Source organism: Symphalangus syndactylus, chromosome 9 (genome assembly GCF_028878055.3).
Source record: "Symphalangus syndactylus isolate Jambi chromosome 9, NHGRI_mSymSyn1-v2.1_pri, whole genome shotgun sequence".
NCBI lineage: Eukaryota > Metazoa > Chordata > Mammalia > Primates > Hylobatidae > Symphalangus > Symphalangus syndactylus.
In genome coordinates, this window is record NC_072431.2 from 120279904 (window position 1) to 120300590 (window position 20687).

General features: G+C 44.2%; 1 protein-coding gene across 12 annotated transcripts in view; it reads right to left on the reverse strand.

The window, feature by feature from the left end:
* The window catches only part of ACER2 (alkaline ceramidase 2), a 150880-nt gene extending 133712 nt beyond the window's left edge, over window positions 1-17168 (reverse strand). For 3 of the 12 annotated variants that reach the window (XR_008660222.2, XM_055294151.2, XM_055294147.2), the window contains exon 1: window positions 13898-14149. Coding sequence is in view for 9 of the 12 variants with exons in the window: in XM_055294151.2 (XP_055150126.1) it covers window positions 13898-14005 (108 nt within the window). In the remaining 3 variants the exon portion in view is untranslated. Of the gene's footprint in view, window positions 1-13897; window positions 14190-17107 lie in introns of those variants that run through there. The other 9 variants (XR_008660221.2, XM_055294145.2, XM_055294143.2 and 6 more) reach the window with 6 other exon arrangements.
* Between the last annotated feature and the right edge of the window lie 3519 nt (window positions 17169-20687).

Sequence of the window (20687 nt, forward strand, 5' to 3'; positions counted from 1 at the left end):
CGATTATAGGCATAAGCCACTGCGCCCGCCTGCTTTTGCATTTTTAAAGATAAGGTCTGTATTAAATAATGGAAAAAAAAAGTTTAACGAAGGCGTAAAAAAGACTAGACATTGTCCAGCTCCCAATAATCCTCCCCAGCCAGGCCAGCCTTTTCCCCTGGGCCTACACAAAGCGAGGACTCTTTCTAGTTTACCCCTTAGTTGCCCTTTGTCAGCTTTCTCATCCTAACCAAAACCTATTTTTAAGTAAAGATTATATTTGAAAGGTTCTTCCCAGCTTTAAAATGATATCATTTTATCTTGCAAACTTTGGTACGGATTTAAGCCTCTCTGTTATGTCTCCATGGGCATTCAACTTTTTAAAAATTTTAATAATCTATCTTATTTAATGCAATGTATTCAAAATATTATCATTTAAACATGTAATCACTATTAAATGTCATTAATGAGATAGTTTACTTTTTTTTTTTCTTAGAGATAGGGTATTACCCTGTCAACCAGGCTAGAGTGTAGTGGTGGGATCAGCTCGCGGCAGCCTCCTACTTCCAGGCTTAAGGGAGCCTCCTGCCTCTCAGCCTCTTGAAGCTAGGATTACAGGCATGCACCATCATGCCTGACTTTATTTATTATTATTATTATTTTTTTTTTTGGTAGAGATGGTGGTCTCACTATGTTGCCCACACTGATCTCACACTCCTGGCCTCAAGCAATTCTCCTGCCTCAGCCTCCCAAAATGCTGGGATTATAGGCATGAGTCACTGCGTCCAGCCTAGTTTACATTATTTTGTTCATACCAAGGCCTTGAAGATCAGTGTAAATTTCACACTCACAACAAGCCTCAGTTTGGGCTAGGCACATTTCCTGTGCTCAACAGCCAACTAAATGTGGCCAGTGACTGTCATATTAGAACCTCATCCCTAATTTTTTTAACTTACTTTTTGTTTGGTTGATTTTGGAGTTTCTTTGTTTCACAGACTCATAGCTTTTTTTTTCTGAACTTTAAAAAATTGAGGTAAAATTCACATACCATAAAACTAATCATTTTAAAGTGTACAATTCAGTGGCATTTAGTACATTTCATAATGGGCAACCATCACCTCTATCTAGTTCCAAAATGTTTTCATCACCCCAAAAAGCAACACTATTCTCATTAAGCATTCACTCCTCATTTCTCCCTCCCTCAGCCCCTGGCATTCACCAATCTGCCTTTTGTCTTTATGATTTTACCTATTCTAAATATTTCATATAACATAAATGGAATCATACAATATATGTCCTTTTGTATCTAGCTTATTTTTTCACTTAGCATAATGTTTTTAAGGTTCATCCATATTACAGCATATACCAATAACTTATTCTTTTCTATGGTTGAATAACATTCCATTGAAAGGATATACTACATTTAGTTTGTCTATTCATACATTAATGGTTGCTGGGTACTATGGTCTGAATGTGTCACCCCCCCACACAAAATTCATATGTTAAAACTTTTTTTTTTTTTTTTTTTTTTTTTTGAGATGGAGTCTCGCTCTGTCGCCCAGGCTGGAGTGCAGTGGCAGGATCTCGGCTCACTGCAAGCTCCGCCTCCTGGGTTCACGCCATTCTCCTCCCTCAGCCTCCCGAGTAGCTGGGACTACAGGCGCCCGCCACCACGCCCGGCTAATTTTTTGTATTTTTAGTAGAGACGGGGTTTCACCTGGTCTCGATCTCCTGACCTCGTGATCCACCCGCCTCGGCCTCCCAAAGTGCTGGGATTACAAGCGTGAGCCACCGCGCCCGGCCATATGTTAAAACTTAATCATCAATGTGACAGTATCATTATTTGCCACATAATGACATTTCAGTCAATGATGAGCCACACATATGACAGTGGACCCATATTATAATGGAGCTTTTATACCACATTTTTCCTGATACTTTTCCAGGTTTAGATATGCTTAAACACACAAATATTTACTGTTGTGTTACAGTTGCCTACAGCGTCCAGTATAGTAACATGTTGTACAGGTTTATAGCCTATGAGCAATAGGCCATACCATATGGCCTGGGTGTGTACAAAGCTATACCATCTAGACTTGTGTAAGTATGGTCTATAATGTTATAGAATGACAAAATCTCCTGACAATACATTTCTCAGAACGTATCCCCATCACACAACTGTACTAAGAAGTGAGGCCTTTGGAGGTGTTAAATTGGATTAGTGCTCTTCTAACAGAGGTCTGATGGAGGTATTCACCCTTCCCACCATGTGAGGGTGTAGCTTATACTCTGCCTTTGAAGCAGGGAGCCCTTGCCAGACCCTCAACCTGCTGCCACCTTGATCTTGGACCTTCCAGCCTCTAGAACTGTAATAAATGAATTTCTGTTATTATAAATAACCCAGTCTAAGATCTTTTGTTATAGCAGCTTGAATGGACTAAGGCACTAGCTGGTGTACTAATTCCATTTTTAACTTCTTAAGGAACCACCAAACATTTTCCCACAGCAGCATTTTTATATTCCCATAAGGAATGTACAGTGTTCCAATTTCTCACATCCGTGCCAACACTTGTTATATTCTTTTGTTTTTAAATTAAGCTATTTTAGAAGGTATGAAGTGGTAGGAACATTCAGCTTTTAAGTCTCATCTCTAATTGTGGAGTGAGGGGCTCCTTGTACAGGACTGAGCACACAGAAGAAGTATGTCGAATGTGAAGATGACAGCTAAGTCTACATGAGTAACACCCATCGGGATGGGGTGGGAGGGGTCCTGGACTAAACACAAACAAAAACCACATTCAAAAATAGGTGGATAGGGTCGATGAACTCTGCAAAGCCATGGGCACAGGGCTTTCAGAAGAAAAGAGTGGTTACTCATGTTGGACAATACAGAATGCTCACTTAGAGGACATCTCAAAGAACCATGATGGTGGGCACCTGAACTGAAGTGAGCAGGGCCAAGAGCTTTCCCAGACCTAAGAAACCACACTGGTACACAACTAAATAGAATGCTTCAGCAAACCCCAAAGCTTGAGGCATAGGGCAAGGACTGGCAACTTCAAGAACCAATGCCTGCCTCTGCCACCATCTGGGGAGGAAAGCGGGTAAGCATGACACTTTTTAGAAAGGGGAGAAAGATGGGTGGGAGAGAAATGCAAGTCAAAGGAGAAGAAAAAGATTCTTGGTCAGGGGCAGAATGGGAGCAGAGCTGTTACCTTTGGTTAAAATCCAGGGCTGAAATACCTAAGTGGGGCTGTATCATTACGGAGAAAGGGGTACCTTTTTTGTTTTGCTTTGTTTTGAGATGGAGTCTCACTCTGTCACTAGTCCAGGCTGGAGTGCAACGGCGCAATCTCAGCTTACTGTAATGTCTGCCTCCTGGCTTCAAGCGATTCTCTTGCCTCAGCCTCCAGAGTAGCTGGGATTACAGGCGCCTGCCACGCCTGGCTAATTTTTGTATTTTTAGTAGAGACGGAGTTTCACCACATTGGCCAGGCTGGTCTTCAACTCCTGACCTCAAGTGATCCGCCCGCCTCAGCCTTTAACAGTGCCAGGATTACAGGTGTGAGCCCCCATGCTCAGCCTTTAGTTGCTTCACTTTGTTGCGGATCTTTCTCTCTTTCCCACATAGGAGTGCTATGTGCGACTAGTGACCTCAGATAAGAATATGGACAAGTTGTCTGAGATGTCCCACGTGGTATACAGTCTCCAGTCTGAGAACTGTGGCCAATTTTTCTTAGATTAATGAAAAGAAAAAAAGAAAAAGAAAAGAAATGTGGTCAATTTTCATTTACCAAGAAGCAGGCATGGAGGAATCAGGACAAGGATCTAAGTACTATACTGTACATGCAGTAGGTTTTGAATTGTTTTGTTTTGTTTTTGAGATGGAGTTTCGCTCTTATTGCCCAGGCTGGAGTGCAATGGTGCAATCTCAGCTCACTGCAACCTCCACCTCCTGGGTTCAAGCAATTCTCCTGCCTCAGCCTTCCAAATAGCTGGGATTATAGGCATGAGCCACCATGCCCAGCTAATTTTTTCTATTTTTATAGTAGAGATGGGGTTTCACCATGTTGGTCAGGCTGGTCTGGAACTGCTGACCTCAGGTGATCCACCCTCCTCGGCCTCCCAAAGTGCTGGGATTACAGGCATGGGCCACCGAACCGGGCCAGCAGTAGGCTTTTATTCATTGTTATGATCAAAGCCCTTAACTTTCTTTCTTTTTTTTTTTTTAATTACACTTTAAGTTCTGGGATATATGTGCAGAATGTGCAGGTTTGTTACATAGCTATACACGTGCCATGGTGGTTTACTGCACCCATCAACCCATCATCTACATTAGGTATTTCTCCTAATGCTATCCCTCCCCTAGCCCCCTGACCCCTCAAAAGGCCCCGGTGTGGGATGTTTCCCTCCCTGTGTCCATGTGTTCTCATTGTTCAACTCCCACTTATGAGTGAGAACATGCAGTGTTTGGTTTTCTGTTCCTGTGTTAGTTTGCTGAGAATAATGGTTTCCAGCTTCATCCATGTCCCTGCAAAGACATGAACTCATCCTTTTTTATGGCTGCATAGTATTCCATGGTGTGTATGTGCCACATTTTCTTTATCCAGTCTATCACTGATGGGCATTTGGGTTGGTTCCAAGTCTTTGCTATTGTGAATAGTGCCACAATAAACATACTTGTGCATGTGTCTTTATAGTAGAATGATTTATAATCCTTTGGGTATATACCTAGTAACAGGATTGCCGGGTCAAATGGTATTTCTAGTTCCAGATCCTTGAGGAATCGCCACACTGTCTTCCACAATGCTTGAACTAATTTACACTCCCAACAGCGTAAAAGTGTTCCTATTTCTCCACATCCTCTCTAGCATCTGTTGTTTCCTGACTTTTTAATGATGGCCATTCTAACTGGCATGAGATGGTATCTCATTGTGGTTTTGATTTGCATTTCTCTAATGACCAGTGATGATGAGCTTTTTTTCATATGTTTGTAGGCCACATAAATGTCTTCTTTTGAGAAGTGTCTGTTCATATCCTTTGCCCACTTTTTGATGGGGTTGCTTTTTCTCTTGTAAATTAGTTTTTAAGTTCCTTGTAGATTCTGGATATTAGCCCTTTGTCAGATGGATAGATAGCAAAAATTTTCTCCTATTCTGTAGGTTAACTATTGAACCTGATGATAGTTTCTTTTGCTGTACAGAAGCTCTTTAGTTTAATTAGATCTCATTTGTCAATTTTGGCTTTTGTTCCCCTTGCTTTTGGTGTTTTAGTCATGAAGTCTTTGCCCATGCGTATGTCCTGAATGGTATGGCCTAGGTTTTCTTCTAGGGTTTTTATGGTTTTAGGTCTTACGTTTAAGTCTTTAATTCATCTCGAGTTAATTTTTGTATAAGGTGTAAGGAAGGTGTAAGGAAGTTTCAGTTTTCTGATTATGGCTAGCTAGTTTTCCTAACACAATTTATTAATAGGGAATCCTTTCCCCATTGCTAGTTTTTGTCAGGTTTGTCAAAGATCAGATGGTTGTAGATGTGTAATGTTATTTCTGAGGCCTCTGTTCTGTTCCATTGGTCTATATATCTATTTTGGAACAAGTACCATGCTGTTTTGGTTACTGTAGCCTTGTAGTATGAAGTCAGGTAGCGTGATGCCTCCAGCTTTGTTCTTTTGGCTTAGAATGCCTTGGCAATGCGGGCTTTTTGTTTCCATATGAAATTTAAAGTAGTTGTTTCTAATTCTGTGAAGAAAGGTAATGGTAGCTTGATGGGGACAGCACTGAATCTATAAATTACCTTGGGCAGTATGGCCATTTTCATGATATTGATTCTTCCTATCCATGAGCATGGAATATTCTTCCATTTGTTTGTGTCCTCTCTTATTTCCTTGAGCAGTGGTTTGTAGTTCTCCTTGAAGAGGTCCTTCACATCCTTTGTAAGTTGTATTCCTAGGTATTTTATTCTCTTTGTAGCAATTGTGAATGGGAGTTCACTTGTGATTTGGCTCTCTATTATTGGTGTATAGGAATGCTTGTGATTTTTGCACAATGATTTTGTACCCTGAGACTTTGCTGCAGTTGCTTATCAGCTTAAGGAGTTTTTGGGCTGAGACTATGGGATTTTCTAAACATACAATCATGTCATCTGCAAACAGAGATAATTTGACTTAACTTTCAGTGGAATCATTTAAGAATCAAAGATCCTTAAGAGAGTCTTTTAAAAAACGATCATTTTAAGAAGGATCTTAAAAACCATCCCTTAGGCGGGGCCCAGGTAGCTCATGCCTGTAATTCCTCCAGCATTTTGGGAGGCTGAGGCAGGTGGATCACCTGAAGTCAGGAGTTTGAGACCATCCTGGCCAACATGGCAAAAACCCTCTCTCTACTAAAAGTACAAAAAAAAAATTAGCTGGGCACGGTGGCGGGCGCCTGTAATCCCAGCTCTCGGGTGGCTAAGGCAGGAGAATCACTTGAACCTGGGAGGTGGAGGTTGCAGTAAGCCGAGATCACACCATTGCACTCCAGCCTGGGTGAAAAGAGTCTCAAAAAAATAAAATATAATAAAATAAAAAATAAAAATAAACAAAAACCATCCCTTGTTTTACAAAGGGATATAGCTGAGGGCCCTGAAAGGTTCCAGGGCTGGCTCAAGTCAGAGAGCCAGTCTGCACAGAGCCCAGCTCTTTCCACTGCTCCCAGCTGATTTTCAACCCCAACTCATCCAACCACATTCTGACCTCCTTGGCTTAACTCCTCCACTAGCATCTAAAAATTGTGAATCACATCACCCACTGTGCATCACACACTGTGCATCACCCACTGTGCATCACACACTGTGCATCACACACTGTGCACATATGACCAGTTTCTTGGCTTTGATGTAAACATGGCTTTCCTCTTGTTAAACAAGCAATAAAAGGAAGAAAAGGAGACGAATGGGGAGAAGGAGGAGATGAAGGCGGATCAATGGAGTGAAGAAAGAGGAGAAGAAAAATGGAATTGTTACACCATAGGTAACTTAAAACCTGATCTTTCTCCTTTCATATACATGAATGTGTTCTTGTAAAAAAAAGGAATAAAGTTTCCTTTCTAGCCTCTTCCCCAGAGATAACCACTGTCCTCATTTTCTTCACATTTACATGAATAGGTACGTATATGTCACATATTGTTAACATTCCCATTGTGCAGCTTCCTTTTCTTCTTCAACAATACGCCCTGCAAACCTTTTCATCCTAAATAATATAGATTTAGCTCACTTGCTGTAAGTGAGGCAGATGGCAGCAGTGTAGCCATTTTCCAGTGGAAGGAGCACCAATTTACAGTCCCGCTTATAATGTTGAGAAATATAATGCATTGCGATTTTTACCCCAGAAGATCTTTAGTGCCTCAAGTCCTCTCAATCTACCTTGCTTCTGCTAAGTGCAACTATCTACTCCCAAGCTGTCCTGCAATGGCTTTCTTGAGTTATATTTCCACCAGCAATGGACACACTAATCACTTTTAAATGTATTTGTATATTATCTGCAAAGGCATGAAGTCATTTATCACACCTACAGCAAAATTATGATATGTCAAACATTTTCTTTTTTTAATTTTTAATTTTTATTCTTTATTCGTTTATTTATTTATTTATTTACTTTTTGAGATGGAGTCTCACTCTGTCGCCCAGGCTGGAGTATAGTGGCGAAATCTTGGCTGACTGCAACCTCTGCCTCCCAGGTTCAAGCAATTCTCCTGATTCAGCCTCCCCTCAAGCAGCTGGGACTACAGGTGAGTGCCATCACGCCCATCTAATTTTTTGTATTTTTAGTAGAGACGAGGTTTCACCATGTTGGCCAGGCTGGTCTTGAACTCCTGACCTCAAGTGATCAGCCCACCTCGGCCTCCCAAAGTGCTGGGATTACAGGCATAAGCCACCACACCTGGCCCAGTTTCTTTAAATGTGCATATTAGAAGCACCATTTAGAAGCACTATTTTGCCATATGCTTCAAATAATACTGAAATTACATTATTGCTTCTGCCTAGCCCATCTACCAAGGCTGGCTGGCCCCCACTGTACCTTTTAAAGACATCAATATATGGGAAGTAAAAGAACAAATTAGTGGGAGACTTTCCCCAAGACAAAAAGATGAAGAACACCAGAAGAAATACAAAAAAAGCAAATCAGTCATGGTTTAAAAATAGACTCATGGCTCCATCTCTACTGAGATGTATCCCTCAAATTTGTATTAGTCACTGAAATTGTAGAATAGTTCACTCAAGGGGTACATTTTCTTTTTTGAGGCGGAGTCTCGCTCTGTCACCCAGGTTGGAGTGCAGTGGCACGATCTCGGCTCACTGCATGCTCTGCCTCTCAAGGGGTACACTTTAAAGCCTATTGTTAGATGATAGCGTGCTCACAGCTCACTGCAGCCTTGATCTCAGCCTCCTGAGTAGCTGGGACCACAGGCATGTGCCATCATGTCCAGCTAATTTTCACATTTTTTTGTAGAGACAGCCTAGGGTTTTGCCATGTGGCTCAGGCTGGTCTCAAGTGATCTGCCAGCCTCAGCCTGGGCTCAAGTGATCTGCCAGCCTCAGCCTCCTAAGTACTAGGATTAGAGGCGTAAGCCACTGCGCCTAGCCCACAATTTTTAAAATGTATTATTTCCTTAGAAAGTTCTTCATTCTATGAATTTCCATATAACATTTGCTACAAAATAATCTCATGAACATACTGCAGTCTCATCCTGATGCATCTGAATGTGCACTTTCCAGACAGAGGGTAAATAAAGACAAAACAACAGGCTGTACATATTCTGGACAGCAGGTTCATAAACGGCTGAGGACTTTTACCCTGGCTGAGTGGATTGCCTGTCCATCTTAATTGTATGCTGATTCCTAACTACCCATTCCATTGTTTTACTTCTGCCCCTGGGATGACCCACTGTCGTGGTTTGCCTGGGACTGAGGGGACTTCCCAAGGCATGGGACGTTCAGTTTTAAAATCAGAAAAGTCTCAGGCAAAAACCCAGGAAAAGTTTGGTCACTCTATTCAGAAGCCTTCTTGCAAAAACCACCACTCTATCCTCACAGTACATCAATCCCATGCACAGTACTAATAACATCCTCAGCAGCTTGTACACACCTCTATCATAGCCCTCACCATCCAGATGACTATTTACAGAGCTGATCTCTGTAATAAGCACACAGTTGTTGCCCAGTAAATGCTCAGATTGATGGATCGACCAATAGATTCAGCCTAAAGAGAGCCGGACTTAGGACTTGGCATATAACGAGAGCTCTATTTATCTTGATGACTGGGAACAGAGCAGGAAGTGACAGATCATGAGCTGATTTTATGCATGTATTTTGCTTCAAGATTCTTTTCAGCCATCAGTTGACTTTCTTCTGTCCTCAAGTCCCTACTGAACAACAGAGTCCCCAAAGGCCAAGCTCAGGTAAAAGACAGACCCAGCTTTTCTCCAAAGTGGCCAGGTCTATGTGACTGGGGCCTTAAATCTTTTCTTTTTTTTTTTTTTCTTAAGATGGAATCTTGCTCTGTCGCCCAGGCTGGAGTGCAGCGGCCTGATCTCGGCTCACTGCAACCTCCACCTCCCAGGTTCAAGCAATTCTCCTGCGTCAGCCTCCCTGGTAGCTGGGACTACATGCAGGTACCACCACACTTGGCTAGTTTTTTGTATTTTTGGTAGAGATGGGGTTTCGCCATGTTGGCCAGGCTGGTCTCAAACTCCTGACTTCAAGTGATCCTCCCACCTCAGCCTCCCAAAGTGCTGGGATTACAGGTGTGAGCCACCATGCCCAGCCAGGGGGTCTTAAATCTTAAAACATAAAAAGGAACTCAATTCAATAAAATTTGTATATAGAAGAAATAGTACAAAATGTGCACAAGTAAAAGGCTGTGAAAGGAAATTACATGTTCATGGAAGAGATATTAGGTTTGGCTGAAGCAAAGGATGATACAATTTGAGGCAACAGAGATTTGCAGAGGCCAAAGCAAAATGTTTTGTATGCCCAAACATTGTCAGTGGAAGTCAGATCAGTGCACTCTCTTTAGTGTGCCATTTCACAGTAATTATCAGCATTTAAAGTGAATATCCTCCTTGACACAGCAATCCCCATCTAAGATTAGTGCTTGCGAAAGTACATCCAGATGCACGAATGAGGATATTCACTGAATCACTGTTCAAAAACCAAAACGAAACAATAAAACAAACAGAGAGAAACTATATGAAATGTCCATCAATAAAGATTGATTAGATAAATAAATTATGATCAATCCATTAAAGGGAGTACTGTATAAACATTATAAACAGGAAGACAGCACTACATGAGCTGATATGGAAATATCTCCAAGACATATTAAGTGAAAAACACAAGGTACATAAGAGTTTACACAGTACCATCTTGGAAAAAGACTTCAAGTATTCGTGATTATGCCATACAAGCTTTTTTTTTTGAGACAGAGTCTCGTTCTGTTGCCCAGGCTAGAGTGTGCAGTGGCGCGATCTCAGCTTACTGCAACCTCCACCTCCCAGGTTCAAGCGATTCTTCTGCCTCAGCCTCCTGAGTAGCGGGGACTACAGGCACGCGCCACCACAACCAGCTAATTTTTTTGTATTTTTAGTAGAGATGAGGTTTTGCCATGTTGGCCAGGTTGGTCTCAAACGCCTGACCTCAAATGATCTGTCTGCCTCGGCCTTCCAAAGTGCTGAGATTACAGGCGTGAGCCACTACCCCCAGCCTTATACATGTGTATTTTATATGCACACACAGATACATGTGCTTTTTATATGCCTAGAAAATATCTAGAAAGATACAGAAGGGTATTTTTCACTCTACAACTTACATACTCTAAATTTTTTACCATGATCATATTACTTTTACAATAAACAGTAATTTTACAAACTACTTTAAATAAACTTTTTTCCTATCAAAAAGTATGAGTTTTATCCTAGAGATAAAATGGTCCCAAGACAGGAGTTTTAAGTTATGGAATGACTAAATAATAAATATCTATTCTATGCCAAATAGACAAATCTAAGTTAGTTACAGTGGCACTTATAGCTTCAAGATAACTCTCTTGGTAGAGTCAAATGGCCCAAGTTCTGACTTCAGCTGTGCTATGCTCTTGACCACAGCAAGTTACATAAACTCTCTAGGCCCCAATTTCCATCTTTATCAAATGGATATAATAAATAGCACCCATTGTCTAGGGTGAGTATAGAGTACTCAGCAGAGCTTCAACACATAGCAAATAAGTAATGGTAGACAGTAGTATCTGAAGGTGTAGTAGTGATGTGCTACCCCTAAGACCCACTAAGAAGGTTCTAGATACCTCTCCTGGTCTTCTCCTGATTTAACATTGTCAATTCCTCCAACTTTTTCTCAAAACTGGTAATGATTATTAGTTTCCTATAAACTGGGTAATTAGACCTGTTGCCTTATTATGAGGATTTAAAACGATGTTTATCACCACATAACAGTCCACTGTCTTTCTCAACACAGGAGTAAGATAAGCATGGGAATGTCCTGTGATAAGCATCAAAATATAAGTAGTACGTAAGAACATGGGAAGAAGGCCGGGCATGGTGACTCACACCTGTAATCCCAGCACTTTGGGAGGATCGCTTGAACCTGGGAGGCGGAGGTCGCAGTGAGCCAAGATCGCACCACAGCACTCAAGCCTGGAACAGAGCAAGACTGTCTCAAAAAAAAAAATTTAAAAAATAGCAACAGAGGGGAAGAAACATTTTTTGCTAAGTTCTTTGGACCTACACTCAACAAAGTTAGGCAATGACCTTATTCTCTGACACCTTACGCTCTCTGCTTTGCCAGAGCAAATTTTGTGGTTTATGAGTATTCCAAGGAATAAAGTTTGCAGATGGGCCAGCTGGGCTCATCACCCAGACACTGCAGCTGAAGATCAACAGTTTGTTTCTGAAAAAGACTTTAGCACTCACTACATAGAGGAACAGCCCCAATAGGACTAGATTAAAACTAAAGACAAACTCTCCCTTTCATCCAGCCCTATGACGCTTTTCAAGACAGACTCAGAGAAGCCGTACACTAGCTTTTTTGGCCAAAATAACCAAGCTTGACCCTCTCTGTAGACCCCAGACTTCACAGATAATAACCTTGCTAAGTGTGTGAGAACCTGTCATCGAGCTGTCTTTTCTTCTTGAACTCTGGTGAAATCCTTACTCTTTCACTATATTCTTTATTTACAAAAGGACAGCTTGTGTTACCACTGGTGTTTCTCCTTATTGAAAGTACCCAGAACTACTCCAGCCCATCCTCTGTGTGCAACTATTTACCCCTGACAGCATGCTCTGGGAGGTTATGCAATAGGTAAGTCATGGCCACTTCCACTGTCTTTCACAGTATCTGTGGTCAGCAGAGGGCCAGGTTTTCTTTGAGACTGTGTTGCCCAGGCTGGAGTGGAGTGGCGCGATCTCGGTTCACTGCAGCCTTCAACTCCCGGGCTCAGGTGATCCTCCCACCTCAGCTTCCCAAGTAGCTGGGACGACAGGTGTGTGCCACATGTCCAGCTAATATTTGTATTTTTTTGTAGAGATGAGGTTTTGCCATGTTGCCCAGGTTGGTCTCGAACTCCTGGATTCAAGCGATCCACCTGCCTTGGCCTCCCAAAGTGCTAGGAATACAGGCATGAGCCACAACGCCCAGCCTTAGGTTTTCTTAAGGAACTAACCTAATCATAAAAAAAAGAAGCAGGAGTGTTTGTGTGGAAGCCAGCCATGGATTTCAGCACTGAGGGAAGGAGGAGCCCAGACTTCTGGATTGTGGCCCCAGCCATGCCAGAAATATGGGCATGACATCTCCCTCCTCAAGAGGCCAGTTTTCTCATCAGATGAATAAAAGGACAGGGACTAGATCATCTGAGATTCCTGCAGGCAGTAAGCACCTGACTCCTGCCGAGGACATTCTCTCTAGCAAACCCAAAAGGAAAAGTCCTAAACAACAACCTCAAATTCACAATGACCCAAACCAGGAGTTCCTGTTTTCCTTGTTTGGGTGGTGAAAAGATAAGCCACAGAAATGACCACGCAAAGTCTCACATTCTGTACCAGGATTCTGAACCATGGACATACACAAAATAAGAGGCATTTCCTCTCCCAGATGCAACCCTTCCCTACCACAAGAACTAAAAACACACAGGATTCTGCAATGGGGAAGTTTCTGCTCACCCTTATCTAAAGACCTACGCAAATCCAAAACCCACACATTATCACTCCCAAACTTTCCTTTCATCCCTCAGACTTCAGAACTAGAGAATGCACAGTCCTGGGGGAGTTGAATTAGCGGCTTGCACAAGACAGGACACTAAACGCAAGAAAAAAAGAACGAGTAGTAGTTAACTTGATTCTGACCAAAATAACTCGACCATTATAGGCATGTTCTTGGGGGTGGGGCAAGTCTGCCTGGTGGGAGTGACCCCAGCCGCGGGGACCTGCCGGGGGCGTGCTCTTCCCAGCACTCCGAGAGCAGGTATTCAGGGCAAAAACGCACAATGCGACCTAAGTGCGTCACGCCACAGAGATCCCAGGGGAGGAAGAGACTTGTCCCGGCAGGTTCACCGCCCCCAATTGACCCAAACAAGGAGAATGGGCTGACACAGACCCCTGGTTCCTGGACGCATGGGGGCCAAACAAGACAATAGGACCATCACAAAACAAATGACAGCAGGAGGAAGATGAGCCCAGCTGTCGGGAATGGGGACAGAAGAGGACAGATGGAGAACTGGAAGGAGCGCGCCGAGGAGGGGGTGTGGACTGACTCAGCCCCTGGAGAGAATGCCCCCAGATACGCGCAGAGACCCACGTCCAGCTTCCAGACGCTGCGGCGCGGGGACAGCCCCCTCCCGCTGGCCCGGCTGCCTTCCCCGCTCCCGCGTCCCGCACCGTGTTGTAGAACTCGGCGATAGCAGGCACGATGGTGTAGTTGTCCTCGCACCAGTCCACCTCCGAGCTGCCAGCCTGCAGCTGGTCCCACCAGTGCGGGGCGCCCATGGCCACTCTGGGGCATTGGAGCAGCGGCTCCCGCAGCTGAGAAGAACCCAGAGCTGCTGCGGAGGCAACCCGCGGCGACAGCCAGTGGCGAGAGCGGCTTTATGAAGTACCGGGCAGCCGCCGGATGTGCACCTCCCAGCCGGCCTCCCGCGCTCCGCCCCGCCTCGCCTCGCCTGCGGGACGTGACTCGTTCGCAGACCCTCCGCGGCCCCGCCCCCTGGAAGCCACGCCCACCGTGGGCGGGACCCGCGTGGAGGAGGGGTCCAGGGTGGGGCGCCGGGAGGCGGAGACCGGGCTCCAGACTCTTCCAGACTACCCAGCACCCGGCAGGTGGCCAGGGCCTCGATGGTGCTACCCACGCCTGCCCACGCCCATCTCCTGGCTCAGACTCGCAGGCGCCCCCGGATTGAAGGAGCGCCAGAACTGTCCCTGGCAAAAAATTTAAAATAAAAAGCAACCCAGAAGGACCTGGACCTCTCTGGACTCAGAGTTTGCAGCGATTTTGCTGCGCCGGGCGTTGGACGCCAGTGCTCACACCAGAGAAGTGCCCTCAGTCCCTCCGAGGCCGGACGCCACTCGCTGCCGTCACTGTGGCAGGAAGACCTTCCCGGCTGCTGGAGCAGGCTGGGCCCCCCACTCCCCGGGGGAGCACTTCTATTTAGAGTACGTTGCTGCCCTCCCTCCCCTTGGCTCCAGCGTTAGGGCTTAATCTAGCCTTCGATATGGGGACTTAGGCAAATGGTCACACGTCAGCCATCCCAAACTGCAGAGGATGTAGTGTGGCAGCTATGACATCTCCAAGATATCGAGGTTCAAGAGGTGATAGGTAACATACATATGCCAGGTGCTGTCTGAAGAGTTTCCATGTATCACTCATTTAGTGTGCCCAGCGGAGACCCTGTGAGGGGTTTCTATTAGCAAGTGACAGAGCTGGAAATTCAATCAGGCAAGATGTCCTCAGATCCAGTCATAACTACCTTCTTTTGCTTCTGTAACTGTTCTGCGGTTTGTAAATGAAAGCCAATCTGGTTCCCAGGATCCCTAGAGGAAAGCCACCCTCTGTGTGTATGTGGTGGCTCCCGTTCTCCTTCCTTGAAAGGTTGTAGGATTCTAGGTCAGGACAGCGGCAGAAGAGGCCCTGGGCAGCAGCCCATTGGTGATTGTCATTAGGGCGTCTTGCTCGGACCCGCAAGACGTGTCCTAAAGGCCAGCAGCTTCCCAGGGTGTCCTAAAGGCCAGCAGCTCCCCAGGGTCTGCCCTCTCTCTGGGCCTGACTGCCCAGCAGGATCCTGGGTGGTGCTTCAGTGTCCTCTGCACCAAGTGTTTGCCCACCGGTATCCACAGAGCCATGTGCAAGTCCCCAGAGATCTCCATCACTGACAGAAACTGCAAGCCCTGCCACTGCTCCTAGTCTCTAGAAAATCCAGGTTTGTCCCCCAGGGGCCAAACGACACTCCTCCTTTCATCTTTGTCCCAACTTCTATCCCTTCCTCCTGCTTTACAGGCAATGCCACTGCCCTCCGGAACCCAAGTAGAAGATACACTCTTACCTTCCCCTAGGGTCAATTTACCCAGACCTACAGGATACCCAGAGTGAGCTGGCCACCTAAGAAGGGCGGTTGGGGGCCAGGCTCGGTGGCTCACGCCTGTAATCCCAGCACTTTGGGAGGCCGAGGCAGGCGGATCACGAGGTCAGGAGATCGAGACCATCCTGGCTAACACGGTGAAACTCTGTCTGTACTAAAAAAATACAACAAATTAGCCGGGCGTGGTGGCCATGGTGGCGGGCGCCTGTAGTCCCAGCTACTCAGGAGGCTGAGGCAGGAGAATGGCGTGAACCCGGGAGGTGGAGCTTGCAATGAGCTGAGATCGCGCCACTGCACTCCAGCCTGGGTGACAGAGCGAGATTCGGTCTCAAAAAAAAAAAAAAGAAGGGCAGTTGGGGGTGGATGTTTCCCACAGCCACAGAAGAAAGATACATCAGTTAATTTCTGTGTCTCAAAATGCTACACCAACTGTTCAGCAATAGAATTTTCCCTGTAGTCGATATTTTACTTCTTCCAACAACAGTTTACTTGGAAATATATCCATATTCATCAAAATATAATAGTATTTTTAAAAAAACCATTATTTTATATGCCAGGGATTCTCAAAGCGTGGTTTCTCCCTTTCTTTTCATTTTCATTCTCTTACCAGTGTACATTGGAGCTTCCCAGAGGATACATGATGTGTGATGTCATTATCCCTCTGACAGCTAATGGAACATGTGCTTGTGATTCTTTGGTATTAAAAGTCTGTCTAAATTTCTAATGTGGTAACTATTGATATTACCATATAAACCACAAGTTCTCCGGTGTTCTCAATATTTTTTAAGAGTGTAAACGGGTCCTCAGACTAAAAAGATTGAAAGTTGATGTTAAAAAGAAAGATATTCCTGGCCAGATGCAGTGGCTCATGCCTGTAATCCCAGCACTTTGGGAGGCCAAAGCAGGCAGATCATCTGAGGTCTGGAGTTCAGGACCAGCCTGGTGAACTTGGCAAAACCCCGTCTCTATTAAAAATACAAAAATTAGCAGGGCATGATGGTGGGCGCCTCCAGCTACATGGGAGGCTGAGGCAGAAGAATCGCTTGAATCCAGGGGGCAGAGGTTGCAGTGAGCCAAGATCGCGCCACTGCACTCCAGCTTGGGCAACAGAGCGAGACTCCATCTCAAAAAAAAAAAAAAAGAAAGAAATATTTCCAATTAAACTATTTGTAATACTTTTTTATCATTTAGAATTTTTAGTGAACAAGCACAGACTTAGACCTACATTGTTATCATACATCTCTTGTGCATACATAAGAAGGAAGGTATAAGCAAAAATAAATTCATTAAAGAATTCCTATAATTTCTTTACATTCAGAATCTCTATTCTTCTTCTGAGTCATTTTTCAGCTTATAGTCATTGATGTCTGTGTCGTTCACATAGAAATGTCCTCTGTGTCCTTAATTACTATGTGCTAATAATGCAGCATTTCTTAAAACTATTCCACTACTGTTTTCTTGCAAACTACTGACACCTGTTTTACAAATTTTGATGCTGGGACTCTCCTGATCTTACCTGAAGGTGTCACTGGAAGGTTTCCAGACAACAGGCAGCATGTTTCTTTTCCAGATGGTCCTTATATAATCCGTTGAGAGAAACATGGAGATTACAGTTGCCAAGTCATCCCACCAGGAATAACCACCAAGTTTGTACAGGCAGTAACACCACATCACAACCATGACCTAGCCAACCATAATTATAAAATGCCATTCTTGGTAAAATGCATCAGGATTTCAGAGATTTAACAAGCAAAACAATGTGAGTTTTAGCACCAGTGAAATATTAAATTTGCTGAATGTAATTCATCCTTCTTTCCGAGTCTTGCTGAGGGAATGATGGGAGTTTTTCATCCTCCACAGTAACTTTTATTGTCAGTGACAATTGTAGTTCAAAATCAGTCAGCCACATTGGTTCCTTCTAATTACAACTGCACAGAAACCGTACTTGAGCCACACTGTCTCTAAAATTTTGTTTTCATAGCTCTCCCCATTGTTAACATTGTTAATTTTTTTTTTTTTTTGAGACAGGGTATCCCTCTGTTGTCCAAGTTGGAGTGCAATGGTGCAATTTCAGCTCACTGCAACCTTGACCCCCCCCAGACTCAAGCGATCCTCCCACCTCAGCCTCATGAGTAGCTAGGACCACAGGGGTGCACCACAATGCCCAGCTAAATTTTGTATGTTTTGTAGAGACAAGGTTTCATCATGTTGCCCAGGCTGGTCTCAAACTCCCAGGTTCAAGTGGTCCCTTGAGCCTCCCAAAGTGCTAGGATTATAAGAGTGAGCCACTGCAGCCAGTCAACATTTTTAAAATAAATACAACATTGGTAATTTAACAAGAGGGCCTATCAGGAGTTTATAAATTTTAAAATTGATTTATATTAATTGCATGATGCCTTAGAAACTACTGCTAGTGGTTGAATACAAAATTCTGATGTCTACTGTAAACTAAGTTTGTTGAGGGAAGGATGCAGTGACAGCAAGGAACAGAACTACTGAGTTCCAACTATTTGGCTTACGACGCTTTTGGCCTACATGACTCAGTGATACAGATCCACAAGGGAGCAGGTTTGAAGGAACAGCCCTTGCAAGGAATTCAGAATGACAGCACCTTCTATTTTTACATAGTGTATAACAATGTTTATTTGGTATAAGTAAATATCTGATAGTAAATATCCAGTTCAACTGGTTCCATAAGTGGAAATTATCAAGTCACAAAGTCTTCCCTGGGGTAAAAAATGCAGGCACCTGTGTAAATGAAGCAAGAAGTGCCTGATCAAGGATGAAGTTTTCTGTATCTTCCTGTTTGACTGGAGTTTTTCACTGTGGTCCTGCTTGTGGCCCACTGTTAAGCCAGTGGTTAAGGCCAGCCCAGCAGCAGCAGCATCCCCTTGGAATCCTTTATGAATGTGAGTTCCAGTCCGCACCCTAGAACTATTGGATCAGAAACTCTAGATGGAGCCCAGCAACCTTTGGCTTCATAAGCCCTCAGGTGATTCTGACTCATGCTCAGGCTCACGATGAGGAAACCAGGGGCTCTGAGTCTGCCCTGGACCCCTTCAACTCAGAGGAAAACAGAAGAAGACAGCAAGACTGTGCTTGTTCTGCTAAAATCTGAGGCAGTTTTCAGGCTCAGACTTGTAGATGAGAGTTGTAGGAAGCAGGTCCTCACTAGGGAAACACTGCTGCAGCCACTGCAGAAGGTGCTTGTGTTAGCTGGGACAGGCACCGCTCCTTTATTGACAGGCCATCAGTGGTAAATTCTGCTGTTGTCAGCAGGCCTCTATTTAGAAATGCCTCTCTTGTGTGTGTGTGTGTATGTGTGTTTGTTTGTTTTTATTTTCCTTTTTGTGGAGACAGTGTCTTGCTATGTTTCCCAGGCTAGTCTCAAGCAATCCTCCCACCTTGGCATCCCAAAGTGCTGGGATTACAGGTGTGAGCCACCACACCCAGCCAAGCTCACAAAGCTAGCAGAGGATGGTTTCCATCCATCAACCTCTGGGTTATGGGCCCAGAGGTATGCTTCCACTGCACCACTCTGCTGTTCCCTCTCTCCTTTTTTTAATCTGCACTGGAAAACCACAATGTTAACCTCTATCCTATCAGGGGAACCCACCCCCAATATTCCAACATAGGTTCTTTCTATTTTCCCTAAGTGTTGGCCGGTCTGAGAAATAAAGAGAAAGAGTACAAATTGAGGAATTTTACAGCTGGGCCACTGGGGGTGACATCACATATCAGTAGGTCTGCGATGCCCAACTGAGCCACAAAACCAGCAAGTTTTATTAAGGATTTCAAAAGGGGAGGGGGTGTACGAACAGGGAGTAGGTCACAAAGACCACGTTTCAAAGCACAAAAAGGAGAACAAAGATCACATGCTTCTGAGGCCAATAAAGATCACAAGGCAAAGGGCAAAATCAAAAACTCCTGAAAAGGGTCTATGTTGAGCTGTGCACATATTGTCTTGATAAACATCTTAAAGAACAGAAAACAGGGCTCCAGAGCAGAGAACCGGTCTGACCTCAAATTTACCAGAGAGCAGTTTTTTCCCCACCCTAATAAGCCTGAGGGTACTGCAGGAGACCAGGGCATATTTCAGTCCTTATCTCAACCACATAAGACAGACACTCCCAGAGCAGCTGTTTATAGACCTCCCCCAAGGAATGCAATTATTTTCCGAGGGTCTTAATATTCCTTGCTAGGAAAAGAATTTACTGCTATCTGTCCTACTTGCACGTCTGTTTATAGGGTCTCTGCAAGAAGAAAAATATGGCTTTTTGTCCGACCCCACAGGCAGTCAGACCTTATGGTTGTCTTCCCTTGTTCCCTAAAATCGCTGTTATTCTGTTCATTTTCAAGGTGCACTGATTTCACATTGTTCAAACACATGTTTTATAATCCAATTGTACAGTTAACACAATCATCACAGGGTCCTGAGGTGATGTACATCCTCAGCTTACGAAGATAACAGGATTAAGAGATTAAAGTAAGACAGGCGTAAGAAATTATAATAGTATTATTAGGGAAGTGATAAATGTCCATAAAATCTTCACAATTTATGTTTCCTCTGCCGTGGCTCCAGCCAGTCCCTCCATTCGGGGTCCCTGACTTCCCACAACACTCTCCTTTTTCTAATCTGCACTAGAAAAACACAATGTTGGGTTTAGAATGAAACATGATAATTGCTAAAATGGATGTGCATATGTGGAAGCAGAAGGGCAGGGACCCAAGTCTGCACTGAGAGTCATGGGAGGTTTCACAGGGGAGGTAGCCTTGGAAATGAAGTTAAAAGATGAACAGGATTTTACCAGGCAGAGCACTGGTGGGAGGGAGGGAATCCTACAGAAGGAACAGCCTATGCAAAATGATAGAGGTCTGAGAAAGCATACACATTCAGGAAACTTCAGAAGCACGACCTGACCTAGAAAACCAATAGATGATATGAAGAGTAAGTCTTTTTGTTTTGTTTTTGAGATGGATTCTCACTGTCACCCAGGCTGGAGTGCAGTGGCACTATCTTGACTCACTGCAACCTCCACCTCCTGGGTTCAAGCGATCCTCCTCCTCAGCCTCCCTAGTAGGTAGCTGGGATTACA